The following is a 17,530-nucleotide window of genomic DNA, read 5'->3' on the forward strand; positions in this document are numbered from 1 at the left end:
GAGTTACTTTACACCATCTATTGGAAGGAAGCAAGGAGGGAAGAGGAGTTAAAAAGGTGGAGGACTAAAGGTACAAATGTGGAGGTATTTATGTCGTTCAGTGATAGCTATCGGTGTGTGTTTTGATTGTGTTCTAAGCTAAGAAAGGTAGACATTTAATTTTCAGTTACAAACAGAAAATCTTGCTGCTCCTTTTAACCTACATGTCTCCCAGTTCACCTTGGGGGAAATAAATACAGAAATGATCCTGTTACGGATCGTACGTGTTATGGAATGCATTATTGCTACTCTTGGTCTAAAGTAATTATGGTGTCACAGCCATTAGATTTGGGTGATCCTGAAAGTCGTCATCTTTTGTTTTTCAGCCCCAAAATATCCTACTAACCAGTAAATCCCCTCTGGGAGACATTAAGATTGTAGATTTTGGCCTTTCCAGAATAATGAAGAGCAGCGAGGAACTAAGAGAAATCATGGGAACTCCAGAATACGTAGGTAAGTTGTTACTACAGGAGTGACATATAGCCCAGGCTTCTGGGGAGTGAGAATAGAAACTGCTGCAATTTGGTGGGTGCCAGACGAGCTGTGTAGTTCCCATGTCGAAAGATCAGGTCGTTCCTGGGCTGTAGCACTGCTGTAAGAGGCAGATCTGGCAAGCCTTGCCACTCGGTGAGTGATGATTGAGTGCTTGTGTCAAAGGTGAGTACACACTTTAGATGGCCCTTACCAGCAGTGATAACAAGTTTACTTGGATGAAAAGTTCCAAATTACATATTCAGTCTGTGAATATAATATTTTAGCCTCTGGAGGTTTGTATCCACTTATAAAAAAAAAAAAAACCAACCACAAATCCAAATGATTTCCAGGCCTTGAAAATGTGGTTGTAAATACCTTTACGTTGTATGGTGTATCTCTATGGGTATGGGTTTCAGTGCTGGAATATGGAATGTTGGATATTTCTAGTTTTTCCATAAGAAATCTGTATACATCTTCCTCAACTGGGAAGGAGACTGGCCTGGCTTCTAAAGATGACTGTAAAAGGAAAACAATGGTTTGGTTTTGTTTTTTTTATCCAGTGAATGATTGTAATCACTTAACTTGAATAGAAATGTCTTGGTTTCAAAAGACTGTCATGCTTCAAATAGTTTATCTTAAATTTTACCTCATGCCTGTTATTGCACTATATAACTACAATATCTGTTGGCATACGATAAAAAAAAAACTTGGTTCATTTTTTTTTCTCTGAATAGCTCCTGAAATTCTGAGTTACGACCCAATCAGTACAGCAACCGACATGTGGTAAGTTGAACAAAGTAATGGTCATCATAACTTACTGAGAGGTGGGTTCTTTTCAAAAGCAAACCAAACTGCTGTTTTGTGTTCGACTTTTAATTTAGGAGCATTGGAGTACTGGCATACGTTATGCTAACAGGGATATCACCTTTCTTGGGGGATGACAAACAAGAAACATTCTTAAATATATCTCAAATGAATGTAAGTTACTCTGGAGAAGACTTTGACCTCATATCAGAGTCTGCTGTGGATTTCATCAAAACTCTGCTGGTTAAGAAACCTGAGTAAGTGAAATACACAATTGTATCTGCTAGAACATTAGACTGGATTCATTTCTAATGTAGCAAGTGCTGACGTTTTCATTTTTAAAGTACAAGGGAACTTTATTCATATTTATTTTGCTATGACTTTTCATGTATATGAAATGCTAATTCCTCCAATTCCCCCCAAACTTGCATATTCTGAATGTGTCCAAGCATCAGTACTTAGAACTCAGACCGATCCCTGAAAACTCTGTATGGATGGTAGTGTGTGGTACAGCGGGCTGACTTTCCCAGCAGGTACTTGGCTGATGCTTTTTAAATGCACTCTGCTTTAAGCTTTTTTTTTCTTTGAGTTTGCAGAGCACCTTACTCTTCTCTGGTCGTTAGTTTGTTTTTCTCAATGGACAGCAAACTGGAAATTCCAGGTCTCAAAACAGAAGAGGTGTTTGCTGTAGAGCCTCACCGGTTCTTCATGGGGCATGTCAGCTGTTGAAATTGTGACTGCTTGTCTATGGGCGTGCTTGAAGAATGTGACGATGGGGTCGTTTCCCTGTATATATGTAAAAAGCAATCCTTATAAACTCTGAAACTTGGTTGACAAAATGGGAGTGTAAACTGATAGTTAAGGATCTGTGAACTCCTAACTGTCAGCAGTTCCTCCCGCTGGGCTGCTGTTGGTCTTCTTGGTTAAAGCTGGCTATCAGTGCTTTTTTAAAGTTCTGTCAGGCTCTCTTTAATACAGTCATACCCTTGGAATAATTGGTAAGGATCTGTTCTGCAAGGGTTTCCTGTTAACGGATTTCTTATTCATTTGAACGTTTTTCTCCCTTTCGTTCTCTGCAGGGACCGGGCAACTGCTGAAGAATGTCTTCAACACCCCTGGTTAGAACAAAGCGATAATCCTGCCTCAGTGGCCTGGAGTAAGAGTATAGGAGGGGAGAGCAGTGGCGTCACCCAGAAAGATGCAGATTCTGCCTCTGAAAAATCAGTAGATGCTGAGAAGACTGAAGAGGAAGACTCAATAGTGACAGAAGAACTAATTGTAGTGGCCTCATATACACTGGGACAATGTAGGCAGTCAGAAAAAGAAAAAGTAACTGAGCAGAAAACCATTTCCAAGCGATTTAAATTTGAGGAACCATTACTGCAAGAAATACCAGGAGAATTCATTTACTGAACTGTGTGGAGCTTCATAGCTGTAACTGGAAGGCAGTGTCTTCTCCTTAACAAAAGTACCGTAGCCAAGTGAATTTCCAATATGCAATAAATGTTCTAGATAAAGGAAAATGCTGATAAATGGCGTGCAAGGAAAATTTGCCAAGTTTTTAATTTCATGGAACAGATAAACAAGATTTCAAGGAATTTAACAAGGATAAAAAGCTTATTTTTTTGTTTGTAATTTCTGTTTCTGGTTTTGTTGTTGTTGCTTGCTAGCAGAGTTTTTGTTAATTGTTCCAGGGTTCTGGAGACGTTGCCGTTGGGAGCGTTTCAGTGACAGATGTCAAGAGGAGTGCTTTAGGTTATGTTTTGGCATTTAATGCAAATATATAATGCAGGGGTTTCCTCGAACACCTTTTTAACCCTCCTGACTTCAGTGGAACTATCTACTGATGTAAAAAATGTATGAGAGGAGAATTTGATCAACTGGTTTGACACTCAGATTTCAGAGTTACGCTGTGATGTGTTTCTTTGTCAAAGACCCAGGCTCATCTGGTGTAAGGGCAAACAGTGAGCTGCGCTTCTCTGGGAAGAGATGCACGTGTCCCACAGGTAAAGAAAAATCTGTATCAGAGAATGATTCCAGGTGACAGTGGTGATACTGCTTTACTGGGGAGCACAGTAAGATGCTGCTCCAGAGGGTGATGAATTTGCTCCAGTTAGTCACTCTTGAGAGCCAGCAGAGAGGGCTCCCTTCCCCCTCTGTGTTGGGCGAGATGTGCTCATAGAAGCCAGCTCAGTGTGACTGCACAGGGTTGATGAGTGGAGAAAAGAATGACAGGGTCTGATGTAGCTCTGCTGAAGTTACTGAAGTTCTCTCCACTGACTTCACTATGTTAGATCAGACAGTTTGTCCAACTAATGATAAATCAGCCCTCAATTCCACCTCTCCCAGAACCCAGCTGGGTTTTTTCTGGGAGCATGAGGTCATTTCTGCTGCCTTTCTCTTCCTCTAACTGCTGCTTTAAGGAAGAAAGGAGCATCCTTCGGCTAAACTGCATAACCTTGGTCAGTATAGCTGTCTGATGAGGAAGCAGATGCAACTTCCTCTGAAACCATGAAGCACCACTCATACCTCGTGCTTCCCAGTCACTCTCCCTTAGCCACTTGGAAAAACCAGTATGTGTATGATGGGGCAGAGTGGGAGCAGGGAGCTGTATGGATGGGTCATAATTCTGAATGGACACAGTCCCTCCGAGGACAAAGCTGGGACCAAATGGGCATCAAAATCGACTGGGTTTTGAGGTGTACAGGTTCGAGTATCTGAGGATCTCGGACTGAGTCCTAGTTTTCTAAGAAATCTTTCATACTGATGCTGTTCCAAAGTTTAATTTTTGTGTAACGGAAGCTTAGTGCTATTATATTGCATACTGTTAACTGTTCAACTATTTATTTGGTTTCCTTATGCTGTTCCTTTATAATAAACCCTGACAAAAGTTTTCTTGCTATAAAACGATGAATAGAAACTCTCAAGCTAGTTTTTCCTTTTTGCCATGTTGCTACAGACTTGCCTAATTTCAAACGTACCGAGGAAGTTCTTACTGTTCTCAGTGAACAGGAGCTCAGTGCTCTGTGCTGGTATCACAATTCTTCCTTCACACAACAGGTAAATGGCTCATTGATAACACAGGCAGTGCTGGGGTGATCTGATTCATGTTGCTGTAAGGGTGGGAGAAAAAGAGCTGCTGAGGAAGAAAACGGCACCAAAAGCCGTGGGACACCGAGCAGGGCAATGAGCGTCTGTCCATCAGGCTTCATTGCCAGCGGTCTGGTTGCCTTTGCTTGAAGCCCTGTCAGAAAAATTGCACCTAAATTAAACCATTCTGTCAGGCTGCCTCCCTGGGAAATTCCATACGCAATTATCATGGAGGCAGGGCAGCATCTCGCTCCTTGAAGACCTTCACACAAGAAAACATCCACCAGTGCTCGCTGCTGAGTCTGGATGTGGTTTAAATATTGTGGTGCAGAGGTGCTGCACTTCCGTACTGGAGGAATGGGTCACTGGCTGTGTTTTCCCTCCTGTAGACGCTAACCTACAGACCCTGACTGGGAAGGTACCACGCACGATTTTCCGGGGGGCTGAGGCTGGCCATCGGTAGCAGTTAAGCAAGAGTCTTTGAGCCGACAGAGGAGTTGTGTAGCTGTCTGAGACTCTTCTAGGCAGGGCAGTGCTCTTCATGAGTATCTTCCTTCTGCTGTTCAGGCGTTTGCCCAAGACGGCTGGCTTGGCTGAGGGGACAGTCACTCACAGAATTCTTCTGTGCAATGTACGCTTTCTCCCAGATTCTGTTGCTGCCATTTTGACTTTTTCCACCCATTCTTCCTCGCTTTGACAAAGCTGAGCAAGGCACCGAGGCTGAAGCATGCTCACGTCCCACCTTAGCAAACAGCGCTGCTGTACCTCTGTACCCGCACGTGAGAGAGAGCTCCCCGTTGCTCACAGCAGTAACCTGAGGGCTCTACACCTCTTCCAGGTTCTGTCTGTAGCCGCAGTCCGTGTCTCACAGGGGGACCAGTACAATGAAAAAGATGAGCCGCCTGCGTGTTCTTCTGTATTTACTGTTCTTAATGTGACAATGACACTTAACATGTGTAAATGACACGGGCTTACTACAAGGCCAGCTTCTTCTGAATTGGCTGCTTCGAGATTGCCAGGGAGCCACGTTTCTGTTTAACTTCCTGTGCCTTAAGGTGTTTTTGTACAGTTTTTTATTTTTAACATCATTAATAATTTGTATAGAGTTGTGGAATTTTAATAGTATAAATTCCAAACAAGGCATCTTAGACTGTGGGACTATCAACCAGTCCCTCACGCTTGAAGCTCTTTCTGTCCCCTGTAAGGGGGGTAAAGCTGTCCAGGAGGGTTTCCAGCCCTGTGCTGTAGGCAGGGGCTGCTGAGGCGGATGTTTTGAGAGGCTCTGTTACCAGTAAAGTAACACATCGAGACTGGGCACAAACCTCTGGCTTGTGAAGGAGAGCTGGTTTCTGCAGCTCCCTGAATACAGAGAGCAGCTCATCTGGAAAAAGCCGCTTCTGCCTTACAGTGTTTGTGGGGAAGGGGAGGTCGTGGAGTAGGAATCGGCTCCTTGGACCTTGCGGGCAGTGCTCCCAGTCCCCACTCTCCAGACCGGGCACCTGCTGGCTGCCCTCGTGATGCTGGGAGCATGGCTTGAACTGCTTGAGCGCAGGAAGCTGGGAGGCGTGGACGTGCAGGTGTTCTTAGAAGTTGCTGGAGAATGTTATTTCTGTGGTCCTGGGGCAGGAGGCATGGTCTGTATCTGTAGGCAGGGCAGGTCCACAGCTCTGCCTCTGTTTGCCGTTTATTCCAACAACATCCAACATTCCAATGCATCCGGTGGAAAGCAAACCCTGGTCTCCTCGTGTTGCTATGTTCACCTCTTTAAGCAAGAGGCTGTAGATTTAGACTCATTAAACTAAAAGTTCTATGAAATAATCACCTTTTTTTCTGTCCAGAGCTGAATTTGCCTTGTGATTTGTCTCACTTCTTACACCTTTTATTTGAAGGTCCCCAAACACAAGAGGGTGAATTCCAGCTTGAGGTCTACCAGGTGAAGCTTGAGAGCTGTTAGGACATACAAATAAAAATTAACCGCTCCTTCTCCACTGGTGGTGCTGGCAGGGACAGGGAGGAAGGTGTGGGCCTTGCACCAAGTGACTCCATGGCTTAAGAGCTCTCCTGAATATTCCGGGTGCTGTTTCTGGGAGCCAGTTCGACATTTTAATGAAATGGCGCCGGTTTGTTGTACTTCTGATAAGGTGTTTGCTGTTTCAGGAGCTTCACAATAAATGAAATTTTGTTTTCTGAACAGCTGGTGGGTCTTTTGTTCTTCATGCATTAGGAAACACTTCAAAACATAATTTTTAAAACCTCATAATCTTTCTTGAAGACAGCATTACTGATTAGAAACAGCGTTCCGCTGGTTTGTCTGGTGCAGGGTGACTGGGATCGGCAGGAAAGCTGACGTAGCGCTGCCCTGAGAACTCGTGCAACCCAAACACGTCTGCGGCTGGAGCCTGCACCCCTTCACGCTTGGCTTCAGCACCAGCTGGAAGAACACCGCTGGAGCTGGGCTGTGATGTGCCGGGTGGAGCCTCCCGTTGACATGCCCTGCTTTTCTCCCAGCGTTCGCTAACATTATCTTTCTCAACACCCGTATCGCAGGAGTGCTGACGCTCTGGTCTTCTGAATTACACATTTGTTCTATTTGTGCAGCAAATATGAAATATTTTCCACTCTGAAGCAGAATGTTTGCGCTGTAGCAATGTTTGTGATACAGCACCTACAGGTGTTGAATTAAGCTGTCGCTGGGATTAATAAACACGGTCACGGTATCCACGTACATCATCTTCCTGGGTTGTTTTTTCTTGGTGTACACTAAGCCTAGAAATATATTGCCAACAACCGTAGGACTGTTATTCGTGATGTCTGACAGGTGGGAAATGACCTGCCTGAGGATGTGGGGTTGGAAGGATGGTGTTGAGGTGCCAGTGAAAGGTGTGCAGTGTAGGAGGGCTGTGTGTCCAGGACAGGGCGGAGCAGATGCAAGCGAGCGTAACTCCAGGTTTAGCAAATCATGCTGAAATGTGCTCCAAGGCGGTGAGACTGTCACGTCCCCTCCAAGGTGCAGAACTGTGTCCAGAACCGTGCTATTTGCCTGGTGTGGCTTCCCGGGGGGAAAGTCAGAGCATCAGTGAGATGCTGGGTGAGAAAAGTATTTCCTCCTCTATGGAAAGGCTTTTCCTCTTCTAACACTGTTTAATTTCATTATTTGTCCCTCTTATTAGACAGCTGGCAACTGTAAAGCTCTGCAAAAGTCAAGTATTTGGGTTCCATAAAAATACAATCTGGAAGCTTTATAAAACATACACAAAAAATAACAAAGTCCATATGGGTGTGATAAAAATATCTCTTAACTGAGAGGTTAGGGTTTGTCAAAGTGAAGCAGAGCGTTAGGACCACAACAGCTACTGCAGAATTAGGAGAGGAAAAACTTACCCCCTTGAAGGGCTTATCTTTCTCCCGTGAACACAGAGAGCTTAGCTGCACAGAGCCTTTGCTTGCTCGTGCCGTCAGAGTCACAGCTAAGCTGGCGATGTGTTGAAACCAGTGGACCCCAGCCCGCCCATTCATCTGTTGTCCCAGCCTACAGCTGCACCCACCCAGCTGCCTTTTAACTAATCCCTACAGGAAAACCTCCCGAGCTGTCGGGATGTCGCCAGCAGCCCCTGTGAGATCCAGCTCGTCTGGCTGCCGGGGGGAAGCTCTTGCCGTGGGCCTTACCACGCAAAGGGAGGAAACTTCTAGTACTTGGTGCTGCTCAAAATGAGCCAGAGGTGTTTAGCCAGCTGTGATGTGTCTTCCAAAGTAACACCAAGAATGAGACCTGCCTCTGTTTCTGCTGCTGTTACAGGACTGCCTGGGACACGCTGCAGGCAGCTTTGTAGAAAAAACCGCAGAAAATGTTCCTTTTGTCTCAAATGTACCCCAGAGAGAGGGCCCTGCCTCTGTTTCTGCTGCTGTTACAGGACTGCCTGGGCCACGCTGCAGGCAGCTTTGTAGAAAATACCGCAGAAAACACGCGGGGAAATGGTTTTGCTTTGACGAGCAGACAAGATGCAGGCAAACGGCAGGAAAGAACTGGAGGTCTCCTCGTTCTAGCTGGGAGGTGCATCCACGTGACGGATGTTCCCTGTGCACTACAAGACATCTGCCCATGCTAGGAAGTGAACTGACAGGCCTGTAAGCTGGACAAAACCGTGGTACCACCGGGAGAAACAGACTCAAAAGGGGCCACACCGGCCTGCTCAGCCCCGATGAAGCTGCTGCTTCTAAAGCGTCCGGGTTTATATGGCCCCGTGTGCCCGCCAGGTCCAGCCCACACAGCTGCAACCACTGTAACCGCCTGCTCAGCCACAGTTGTCGTTCCTCAGTTGTAAATTTAGTTCTTGCCCTGAACAGCCTCCCACCTTGATCCCTTCCTCCAGGGTGATGTCTGCCTGGCAGAAGCTGTTAAAATCAAACCAGAGAGTAGGAAACAAACACACGATCCAGCCGAGGTCGTGGTTTAACTGCACCAACAACTGCAAAAGGAACGACGCAAATTTTCAAACCAATTTAAAAGAAAATATTTAACATAGTGGAGATGGCGAAGATGATTGAAGGATTGCAGCACCCCTTAAGGAGGCTGAGAGACCTGGGATTGTCAGCCTGGAGAAGAGAAGGCTCAGGGAGGGATCTTATCGGAGGGTGGGGATGGGGAAGTAAAGAGGATGGAGGCAGGTTCTTCCCAGGGGTGCCCAGCGGCAGGACAAGGGGCAATGGGCACACACTGAAACACGGGAAATTCTCTTTAAACATAAGGAAAAGCTTTTATGGTTGGACACTGACACAGCTTGTCCAGAGGTCTGTCCTTGGTGATCTCCAAAACCCGACTGGATGCAGTCCCGGGCAATCTGCTCTAGCTGACCCTGCTGCGAGCGAGGCAGTTGGACTAGATGATCTCCAGAGGCTCCTCCTGACCTTAACTGCTCTGTGATGAGGAAAGGATGGCTTTCCAACGGAGTTTAACAGGGTCGTTTATCAAACAGTACAAATGAAATGATTGCCCAGACTGGTGCTGAGTGACACACAACACAATATAATTATAAGGAGTTTGTGCTTCAGTGACCTAAGGAAGTTAAATACAACCTAATCTGCGCTGGTGTTCCTTAGAAGGAAAGGCTGCAAAGGGAAGAGGGGGGCCCAGGTGCCCTCTTGAAGGTATTTGGGTTTTCAGCAGCTGCTGGTGGTTCTGAGACCTTTGCTCTCCCCGTTTTCCCAGCACGGTCCAGCTCTCTCGGCTGTTCCTGCTGCACCTGTGAGCTCCCTGAAAGCAGCTGCCGTGGGCTGTGGTGTGTGTAACGGGAGCCCCGTGCCCAAAGCAGCCTGGCACTGAAGACACCAGCTCGCTGCTTTTTTCTCCCTTTGTACATGTGCCTCTTAAAAAACCTCAAATGTGGAGAGGAAGTGGCTTCTGAGGGTCTTCAAGAGGTAAGAAATTCTGTTTGCTGGCTATTAGTAAAGCAACAGCAGGGGTTTGAATGTGACTGTACTTTTGCCCGACTCCACTGATCTGTTGGCTTCCAGCTCCAGCCACTGTTTTCTTCCTTCTCCAGGTTTAGAGCTTTGACGTAGAGAAGAAACATTGGTCTGGTATGACGATACTGCCCCTCCTCACAGCTTTGATGACCCCATGGGTCGGTTAGGGTGACCGGGAGCCCTCAAGGTTCAAGGTGTGCTCTGCTAGGTCTCTAAGGAGGAAAGTGAGATAGAACCTCTTTGCAGTTTCTGCGTCCCCCAAGCAAGGTAATAAAATCTCTGGCGTTACCGGTGAGGTTGCTGTGCAGGTATCTCTCTCTGGCCAGGGTTAGAGCCAGGCCAGGCGGCGGGATTGTGGTGCAGCAATTTGCAAAGCCAGACCAGGGACACTGCGCGTGCCAGCTCAAGAGACAGGAAGGTGGTGAGTGAGCGATGTCTTGTGGGCTGGGGTGGCTGTGGCCAGGTTTCCTGGGCACTTGCGCACCTTGCAGCCACTGCAGCTCCCAGGCTTGCTGAGGGCACAGCGGTGACAAATGGCAGGGGAATGGCAGTGTGTGCCAGCCGCTCCTAGCACAGACCTAGGGAGGGACTGAATAGGCTGGGATTGCTCTCCACAGCCACGACTTCTTTGGAGATCAGGAGTGAACTAAAGCTGCAGCCAGGGAAGTGGTAATTGATGGGAGTGACGTGGTTGATTTGGCTTTTAGTTGTGTGCTGCTGAATTGCTCACCAAGCTTTTTCAGTGACCAAAAGCCAGAGCTGACCAAGCTCCGAGACACCCGGGTGGCTGGAAGATCTCCAGCTCCCCCGGCGGTTTTCTTGCTAGGGGTGGGCTGCAGTAGTGCAAGGCCAATGCTTTTAAATCACAGATTGTACTGTTTGGTGAAACCAGAGAACAACGATGCCAACCTTAAAGCTGGGGCACACCATCTCTGCTCGATTCATGCTAATCCTCCCCCTTAAATGCTGGGCATCCATCGGGGTTGGACCGTGTCTGTTCATTCTGGCAGCTTTTCATGAATCCCAAACTAAAGCTCATGAATATTGTTTCCTTCTAAAATAGTTTGTCCGAGATGCCTTGAGGGTGGGGAATTGAGTAGAATAAGCTTGGGGCTTTCCCCAGCTGTAACTTCATGAAGCTGCTTAGTTACATCAAATCCAAAACATTCTTTCTTTCTGCTGGCCATTCCTGATGGCTCGCACGTTTCTTCAAGGTATGAAGGCAGGACAGTGACTCCGGTCTCTTCGCTGCCTCAGACTGTGCCTTGGGCTTTGCAGCTGTTCGAATGTGCAGTTTGGGGTGGAAATGGTGTAGGGGTTGGTTGGGGATTGTTGGTTTTTGGGGTGTTTTTTTTATTCCTCCAATTGCTTCTGGTGACAGGCAGTTCCTCACCTGTTTGACAGAATCAAAGCAGAATCAAAATATCTTGTTGTAGTTGGAGCGAACCGTGGCAGTTCTACCTGAATGTTTCCCTCCCTGGGTAAACGTGCTCTCCCCAGCTTGTGTGGGGCAGCTGCCCCCGAGTAACCTTTGGCGTGAGCCGTGTAAGCAGCGAGTCTCTTCCTGGAATTCCTAAGTTACCACGAGTAGCCTCGGCTATTCTCACGAGCTTTTTAATGATAACTGTGAGGGTACAAATCTACCTGGTATGTGACGTATTAGGAGTGGAGGGGGCTGCTGCCAAGCTTTCACCTTCGCTGCTTCATCCCTCCTGCTTTAGGTAACACCTTGCTGCGAAATGGGGGGAAACGGAAGCAGCAAGGGGATCGCTTTGAGAAGCTGGCTTAGTGTTCCAGCCGTGACAGAGCAGCACAACTCTCCTGATGTGGGTCTGCCATTGTAATAAAAAGCTCAGTTTCCTGGCAGTTTGTTTGTTTATTTCAAATTCATAATACCAGCACACGCAGGGCATAACACGAGACTGCTCTGGAACAGCAAGTCTTTTGCAAGACATTTATTTTAGGCTTCTGCTGAACACGTGATTAAACCAGCAAAGGAAAGAAATTACAATTATGACAACGATGAGGTCAATCTTAGAGAGAAAACTGTCTTGAGAGCACCCACTTAAGTGAAATTGTCTCTTGTGACAACTGTGCACATCCAGGGACACAGCAGGATGCAGTCGATTGATGGCTCCTTCGGCTCAGTGGGAGGTGGAGAAGCAGCTGCCTTTGATTTTTAGCCTTCTCACACACCAACGCTTTCCACCGGGGAGTGGTAAACAGGAATGCTCTGACCATCCCGTAGTTTCAAGGTGACATCCTGAAGGCACCAGCTGACACAAATCAAAAGAGATTTTTAACTTGTCTCAATCACTTTTAATGTAGTAGTACAGTTGGTGGGGGAACAGGCGGCACAGACAAACAAATTGCTCCCTGCTTTTAAAAGTTCTCTCGAGTGTTTTAAGACTCGGTTTGCGAGTGCCAGTCTCTGAAAGCTGTTTTCCCTGGGAGCACAGCACAGCCCACATTTAAAGGTCTGGGAAGCGTGTTCCTATTTGTTGTAACTCAAATAAAACCCTGCCAGCTATTTTTAGACAGGACATTCCTCCCCCGACCCCGGTGCCTTTCTTCCTCCCCATCCGGCGGGTGCATTCCTTGCTCCGCTCCTCTCCAGCCTTGGAGCCAGACCATGTTGCTAAGGAATTACTCTGGCCTGGAGGAGTCTGAACACTGCGAGCGCTCAGTGTGACTGCTGAAACCCTGACAGGGTACGACAGAGGTTACTCGGAGGAGAAGGAAAACTCCATTTGTTGGAGACTGAGGGAGAGCCTTTTCCTTCCTTGTGCTCCAAAACCATTTCTGAGGGTCACGAGCAGCTCGCGCTGCTTTTCCAGCTGGGAAGGACTATTATTTCAGGGCACTACGATAAGATTTTTTCAAAAGCTCCTGGCGCTCTTCCAGCTCTGCTTTTGCTGGAGCTGGTGCTGAGCACATACAACTGGGGACTTAGGCTGCTGTGCCTCAGTGCGACGGGTCTGTGGCCGGGCTCTTCGCTCACCAACCCTCCACCTCCATCCAACCCACGATGAGCAACTGCCTCATTTGTAACGGGGCTTGAAGGCACAACCGCTCGCTCCCCTCAGCGCGGCCAGGGGTCTGCGCCCTTCCCTCCGCTCGTTTCAGGGAGGCAAGGGTCAGGGTAGGACTGGTGCATTGGTCACCCTTGCCCCTAGGTGCTCTCCCCGTCCCGGCACTGCCTGCGCCTGAGAAAATGCCTCCTCCTCCAGGTCCAAAGCAGCTCACACACTCAATTTCCCCCTTTCCCACTGTTGTCTTAATAATCACATAAATAAACCACTACAGACTGTCGGTGCACTCGAGTCAAAAGCACTTCGGAGGTTGAGGAGCCTCAGCTATTCCTGCACACAGCACTCGCCTCCTGGTGTCATTCAACTGTGTCTGTACTGGTCTGGTTGCCTGCCCAGTCTCCACTGGAAATGCCTCCTGTGCACACTCTGCAGAGCCCCACCAGAATGGCCTGTACGGGTTTGTTATTCCCACTGAGGATTTCAGGAGCTCCTCTTCACGCAGCCATTTTTAGTTCCTCATCCAGGTGCAAAGATGCAAAGTCCTGCCAAGCCCCAAGTGGAGCTGCGTGCAGGACCCCACGTGTAGGCAGAGGTGGTTGGATTGAGTCTGACAGATTTGTCTGCCACAAACCCTTGTACAGAAGATATTTTTTCCCCCCCTCTCTTAAGCTTGCAGAAATGCACGGAGATCTTATTTTAAAACAAAACTGAGAGATACTGTTCTGGTTTTGCTGGGATAGAATCAGTTTTCTATTTGAGAAAGCTGCATTTTTGAGAAGACAGCAGCACCTGATTTGGTGAGAACAAAGTTGGTAAGACACTGTGTTTTTTGCTTGTGGCCAGCCATGGGATGCAGGTCTCCAGAGAGCGAGGTCTTTAGCAGTTTTGACTCAGCCAGCAGGAGCAAAGCCAGGGCAGCTGACCCAAGCTGGCCAGCAGCAGTATTCCACACCGTAAATGTAACACTCCCCATAAACCAGAAAGTTTGCTGGGGATGGTCTCTTCTCCTCAACGGTCACCATCGCTGGAGGGTCTTGCCCATCATTCTGCTCCCAAGGCTGATTTTCCCGATTGCTTTGGCCACCCCGTTTTCACTGGAGTTGTTGTGCCCGCAGCGCCTGACATCCAGCATTCCCGGCTGGGAGCGCGCAGCTCACGGCCGCCACGTGGGCTGACTGTAACTTTGTGTCCTTTCTATCGGTGATAATACTGGGCGGGGTGTGTGTGTGTGTTAATTATTATTTTATTAAATCTCACAGGAGGGAACTGCTATGTCCCTCCATCTGTGAGGAGGGATAAGGAGGAGTGCGGAGATCACAGTCCAGGCCCCAGGAAAGTGCAGGTGTGCAACAAAGGTGTCTGGGGACCTCAGGGGGTATCTCTGGTCACTGGGGAGCAGGCCTGGCCCTGAGTCTCTCCAGTCCCAGCCTAGTGCCTTCCTCCCATTGTTTTACACCTTATTTCCCACAGCTATTCAGAAGAGAAATCCAGTGAGTTGTGGTCATCTAATTATGAAAAGAAAACATTACCATGCAGCTGGTAGCAGCCGAGTAAAAATGTTGTAGCTTTGGGTTTCTAACTCGAGCTGACAGACGTGCCCAACAAACTCCAGGAAGAACTGCACAAGATTTTACATCTTGTAAAATCTCCTTTTTTGCAATGGAAGATGGACTTTGAATTCATGCAGTAATTCTTTGCTCCATTCTAGGAATCTGATTATCCCTGACAAGGGAGGTCTTCAGGCTTCAGCACTATAAAAATGTGAGGACACTACTATATGACGTGGAATTGGAGCATCTTTCCACTACAACATACCTGTTCTAGCACATTTTTAACTATACAGACCATATTTATCGGATAGCTTGAAAAAATGCTGCCTGACTTTTTTAGCTGCCCTCGATAGGCTCCGTTATGATGTGTCCTTCTCCTACTGCAATACAGAATAAACACCTGACGGGAGTCAGTGCTGCTGTTCAAAGGCCTCCGCGCTTCCGCGGGGAGAAGGCTGGGAGCAGCCAGTACGTCCCCCTGGCTCACAGTACTTGTATGAACGCTGAGCTACAGCCTGCAGAATGCATCTCATGTAAATGAAAGGCTCGTGTTGCTCTTCTGTTTGTATTCAAAGGGATGAAGCCAGTGTATTTCCCAACCAGTTTACATTTTTGTCGTAATGGCAGCAATACCCTTTCACAAGACCTTCAGACATGGACTTCTGCTTCCTTCGTGTGCAAGAGCTCAGCAACACAGATGACTAAAGCAAATATCCTGCCCCACTCCTTCCACTGCTCTCCCTGCGTCTACACCTTTCCCCCAGTACGCACCGTTGACAGGAGTGGTCCATCTCTGCGTTAATGTGGAGGTACCCCGCTGATTTTGCTCCAGATACTGGTAACTTTATCTGCAAAGGTAAAAGGATGTTGAGGATTCGGGGAAACACGTTACAAAACAGACATTTACTCCTGCAGCCAAAGACGTAACTCCTCTTTTTTAACTGAAACTCCAATTATTTTTTCCACTGTATTTCAGTTTCACTAAGCTTTTCTAATGGCTCACGTGTGCGTGGCTATACAAGCACGTCTGTTCTGCCATACCTTAATCTCTCTCTGCTGAAAGAATGTTCTGTTACAGCTGCAGCCCCCAGGGAAAACCACTCGCTCTCTGAAATGTTTATGAGCAAACACCTTTCCTTACCAGAATGCACGGCGATCCGGAGGTGACCTGCACCGTGTTAGAGCTTCCCGGAACCATAAGCAGCCTGGAGGTAGAGATCCCCTACAGCTCAGTCCCTCACGCATCCAGGCAATGAGATGTTCAATGACTTTTCTCAGTGTCTCAGATTCCGCCACTCGGTTGTTTAACAAGAAAAGCGGGGAGCTGCAGCAGTGACCAAGCTCTAATGTTTGAGTAGAAGAACTGTGTTCCAGGCGTAGCGTTCGGTGGTATTGTGATCACAGAGAAAATGCCAGGGCTCCTCCAAAAGGCCCGGGAGCTGGCACTGCGGTGGAGTCAGTAAATCAATCTATGATATAATCATCAGTGATGATTAACCCCTTTGTTTCATGAGAACGTGGATGCTCAGGAGCGCGAAAAAGCACAGAAGAAAGTTGGTGGTTTGTGTCTTGGGTGAGGCCGGCAGAAGGCAGGTTTGACCTCACCCTGAGTCACCCAAGCGGCCAGCATTCTTCAACAGTGACACGGGAAAACATCAGCGGGACAGGTTCTCTTCTTGTCAGTCGACACAAGACGTTGTGTGGGGGTTTGCAGATTTTTGGCCTTAGAGATTCTACCAGGAAGCATATCTAAAACCTGGGAAACTGGAGAATGTTTTGGCCCAGGGTATCATGTGGGTGAAGCCTGGCTGGAGTGAGATGGAAAGTGGAATTTAATGTGATTTGGTCAAAGGTATCAACCTTTTCTTGTCCTGACAGCTCCTCTCCTTCACTGTACCATCTGCCCCATTCCTTAATGCCCTTGCTTGGTCCCCAGGACTCAAAATTATTCACCAGAAGGAACAGAATGATTCAAACGGGATGAGACCCCCCTCAGTGAGGGACCTGTAGAGGTCACTAGGGACATTTTACATCAACAGCAAGATTGGAGAACGGCAGCCAGTACTGGATTAAGGGCTAAAAACACTGATGGAAAGTCCTTTTCAGGCAGCACCCGGAGCAGAAAGTGGACTTACGTTTGCAAGGTTCGCCTCGGCCCAGCCCTGGGCTGATGCAAGGCAGCCTTGTGCAATACTTCCATACCCAGCACAGCATTCTCCAGTCACTACGTAACCCCAGCACTCGGTCCCACACCAGGCAGCTGTCCTCCATGGCACAGACTTACAGATGCTTTTAAAAACCACACCATTTGTGCTGCACCATAGCACAGCTCGTAAGCGGATATAAAACTGTTCTGAACAAAGCTTTAAAAACCAGTGCGATGCGTATCCGGGGGGAGGGGGAGGCAGCTGCTATTTTAAAGCTGGATCTGATATGTTTCTGAAAATGATTTTGCAGCTTACAGTAGCAGGAGGAGGATTGACTGGCTTGGCATGACCCTTGGCATTCTGCGATGGGCCCACGTAGCACAACATGAAGGTGCTGCTCTTGCTGCTCCTAGTCCCTCACATCAGAGTGTAGATTTAGGCTCTGGAAGCCCATTCCTCTTCCAAATCGACTGGCATCCCATCCTACTGCCTTTCAGTACCCACAGGTGACTTGTGACCTGCTGAAAATCCCCCAGCTGATCTCTGGTCACCCCATGCCTTGGGAAGACACCCTGTGACACCGCTCCCCAGCGTCACCTGTGCTCTTTCTGTGTCCACGCGGTTACTCCCATCTGTCAGCCGGATGTTGTGAACCTTAAGAGGGGGCGCGCCCAGGGCTTCCAGGGCATCAGGACTGCTGTTCAGCTGCTCCAAAGCCTGCTGGTAATACTGGGTCTTGGCAAAGCCTTCTAGTGGAGAGAAACAGGGTAGTGAGGAGACTGTCCACTTAAAATCAAAACATAAGTAAAAAAAAACAAACGAAAAATACATTTCCTCCAGACTACAACGTCCCCCCTGAAAACCAGTGCAAAACTATTAATTAGGAGATAAAGGAGGACACACACCCTTACATCAGAGAAGCAGTGCTGAA

At 47.7% G+C, this 17,530-nt stretch overlaps 2 protein-coding genes across 2 annotated transcripts in view; one reads left to right on the forward strand and one right to left on the reverse strand.

Moving 5' to 3' along the window:
• The window catches only part of STK17A (serine/threonine kinase 17a), a 21,151-nt gene extending 18,087 nt beyond the window's left edge, over positions 1-3,064 (forward strand). Inside the window, exons 4-7 of the mRNA XM_010142805.1 lie at positions 366-492; positions 1,248-1,296; positions 1,395-1,574; positions 2,397-3,064. Coding sequence (XP_010141107.1) covers positions 366-492; positions 1,248-1,296; positions 1,395-1,574; positions 2,397-2,730 — 690 coding nt within the window. The 3' untranslated portion in view covers positions 2,731-3,064. The remainder of the gene's footprint in view (positions 1-365; positions 493-1,247; positions 1,297-1,394; positions 1,575-2,396) is intronic.
• An 8,994-nt stretch (positions 3,065-12,058) lies between these two features.
• LOC104499315 (cytochrome c oxidase assembly factor 1 homolog) overlaps positions 12,059-17,530 on the reverse strand; it is an 8,624-nt gene continuing 3,152 nt past the window's right edge. The window contains exons 3-5 of the mRNA XM_010142804.1: positions 17,197-17,348; positions 15,224-15,300; positions 12,059-12,146 (exon numbers count right to left, since the gene is read on the reverse strand). Of these exons, the coding sequence (XP_010141106.1) occupies positions 12,059-12,146; positions 15,224-15,300; positions 17,197-17,348 (317 nt within the window). The remainder of the gene's footprint in view (positions 12,147-15,223; positions 15,301-17,196; positions 17,349-17,530) is intronic.

Source organism: Buceros rhinoceros, unplaced genomic scaffold, assembly GCF_000710305.1.
Source record: "Buceros rhinoceros silvestris isolate BGI_N320 unplaced genomic scaffold, ASM71030v1 scaffold13309, whole genome shotgun sequence".
Taxonomy (NCBI): Eukaryota; Metazoa; Chordata; class Aves; order Bucerotiformes; family Bucerotidae; genus Buceros; species Buceros rhinoceros.